General features: G+C 39.9%; 1 protein-coding gene across 1 annotated transcript; it reads left to right on the top strand.

The window, feature by feature from the left end:
• Positions 1 to 468: 468 nt before the first annotated feature.
• prok2 (prokineticin 2) lies at positions 469 to 2,566 on the top strand (the record flags this gene model as incomplete). Its single annotated transcript, XM_083972209.1, has 3 exons — positions 469 to 651; positions 1,977 to 2,102; positions 2,441 to 2,566. The coding sequence occupies exons 1-3, from the start codon at positions 496 to 498 to the stop codon at positions 2,564 to 2,566; spliced, it is 408 nt and encodes a 135-aa protein (XP_083828335.1). The 5' UTR covers positions 469 to 495.
• Between the last annotated feature and the right edge of the window lie 223 nt (positions 2,567 to 2,789).

Genomic DNA, 2,789 nt, shown 5'->3' with positions numbered 1-2,789 from the left:
TTCATGCACAGTGTTAGAGTAGATTAAAAATCATGTGAGATATTAAGTGGCCCTAAGTATATTTCTTTTCAGTGGTGCAGTGGCCTCAGAAATTCACATCGATGCTTTTTTTTTTTTTTTTTTTAATTGTGTAGAGGGCGTGAAAGGGATATATTCATTCCAATGGCCTTGGTATTTGAAAAGGTGAGACAAAAGCCTTAGGGAATATGACCTTATGAATATGTTTACGCAGACTCGGAGTGAAGAAGTTTTTTTTGTTTTTGGTATGAAAACATGAATTCATAGTGGAGAGCTACAAAATGGCAGCAGGTATTGTCATGTTAAGTTTACCTTGGTCTTCCTTTTTTTTCCTTCTTTTTTTTTTAGCCTCTGCAAGGCGATGCTGGTGTGAGTGAGTCATTACAGAGTTTCTGAATGGCGGGCTGGGTTTATAAACCTCTGCCAGCCCTCAACACATGAGTTTTGGAGGCCACTTGTCTCTGCGGTCTGTTACGTATGCTCATGCAGCGAGGTCCGTCAGCCTCAGCATCTTTACTGTTCACCCTGGAGGGCACGGGAGCACAACGACAACTCTTTATCATGAGGTCCTTCTTCTTACTGCTCTTCTCCCTGTTGCTGGTGTCCAGAGGTTCTTCAGCCGTCATCACGGGGGTAAGTGGGGGCAAACAGGTAGATACCTAACAGGGTGATGGAGGCATGATGGGAACATGCAGAACAAGGACTTAATTTTTCAGAAAAGAAATGGGTGACTGGTGTGTAGTGCTTAATATTTTCCTTGGACTTTATGGCAAATATTTTGCATGAGTAATTAAGATTTAAGCCATTTGTTGATAATGGAAAAAATGTAACTCTGCAAAATTAAAAACCAAATTAAAAAAAAGTATATTAGCATCTGTCATGTCTTCTTTATGCTTAGACCAAAGTCTTATTTCATCACTATTTAAGTCTGTTAATTGTTTTAAATACTGAGACAATCATTCTCCAAATTATTACATTAAGAAATTAAATTTTTAGAGCTTCAAAGGTTCAGCTCAGGAAAAAAATGATTGCCTTAAGAGCTGAAAATGCCTCATTATATATTATAATAGAAGACTAGCTTCTTTCTAGTTTTAAGAAATAAGAAGCCACAAAAACCTCACATTCATTGTGTTGTGGGCACTTTTGACATAAAGCATGAAGACCTATTGAAATGTAAAATATTTATTATGCATCTATGAATCCATATCAAAACAGTGAAGTCGCAAACTTTTGCTCTGAATGGCTTTCCCCATCCAAATCAGGATTTATGAGTGTACTGCACATCACTGCAGTAACCTGATAATAAAACACCCATCCTTGTCACAGCAGCCCTCTCTCACTGTGTTGCTGATGTGAGGTGAGAGAGGAGCATGAAGCCATAAGAATGATTTTCATCCGCGTCTGTCACATGAAATCACTTGTGCTCCTCTTCATCGCGTTTCCCTCCATCTTATCTAAAGTGAGAGCTGTCACTGGGATTTTTATCCCAACACTCAGAACAATGAATCTCCACCGACCCTGACGTGAGTTGTTGAGGTGTACGATACAACTAATGGCGTAATAATAACACAACCATTAGTCTTATATTCTCTTCAGGTAACACCACTATCCTGTGTGTATTGCGCCTCTGCTGCTAATACAGTTCTCACCTATCTTGAAGCTCATTACCACACAGGCTGCCCTTCCCTGTTAACATAAGATTATTACATAATCTGCTTAATTACATTACATAACAGACATGTGTACCTTATATAATTACATTCCTAATTACTGCTTTGATTAGACACGGCACCAGTTACAGCAGTGACAACCACATTTTATTTATCAAAAATGTCAAACCTTTTAATATTGAATTGAATTGGAAATTAGCTGGAAATTGTTAACAAGGATTAAAATGTTAATTAAAATTGTAAAATTATGGGTATGTATTGTCATTTTCTGTGTGTGTGTGTTTCTAGGCCTGTGAGAAGGACTCCCAGTGTGGAGGAGGGATGTGTTGTGCAGTGAGCTTGTGGATCCGCAGCCTGCGTATGTGCACGCCCATGGGACAAGAAGGTGAAGACTGTCACCCACTGAGTCACAAGGTAAGCGGTCTGGTCCCGCAGTCTCACCTGTGATGTGTCACATAACCATCAATTTATCCTCATCCTCATGATCTCGTGTTGGTGAAGATGCCCGTTTTGTCTTGAATGAGCTGGTCAAACACTGCTGCCAGGAGTTTTCGGTTAATGTCGTCCTGTTAACGGAGAAATAAATTGCCGTGGTCAGCATTTTGATTTTGATTTTGCGTGTTTGTTTTCACCCTCCACTTCAAATATCACAAAGGAGGCCAGAAAAAAACAGCTGAGAAACAGTGGACCCATCATAACCATCAAGGATGAAGCAAATCTCACAGCAGCAATGTCTCCCTTTCTGCCTCCAGGTTCCTTTCTTTGGGAAGAGACTCCACCACACTTGCCCGTGTCTGCCCAACCTGTCATGTATCACCACAGAGGAGGGAGGATCCAAATGTCTGTCACCATACAAGTATCCAGACTACTACCTCTGAGGACCAACACAGCAGTTTGCTACCTGCACTGTCACTAGTTTTTTCTGACTTTCCACTTTTTAATTTATTTTGAATAAAGAGATATATTTAATAATGCATCATCATCTCAGTATCAGTTTAATTAAAGTATAATTAAAGGAAAATCCAATTGCTGGTCTTTGACGTCAGTGGGAAAAGATGACCACACCCTGCAGTTCTAGCAGTGCTGCAGTCTTGAATGTTG

The sequence above is a fragment of the Trachurus trachurus genome (assembly GCF_905171665.1).
Source record: "Trachurus trachurus genome assembly, chromosome: 5".
Classification (NCBI taxonomy): domain Eukaryota; kingdom Metazoa; phylum Chordata; class Actinopteri; order Carangiformes; family Carangidae; genus Trachurus; species Trachurus trachurus.
The sequence above is the reverse complement of the archived record's forward strand: the minus strand, read 5'-3'. Positions and strand labels throughout refer to the sequence as shown.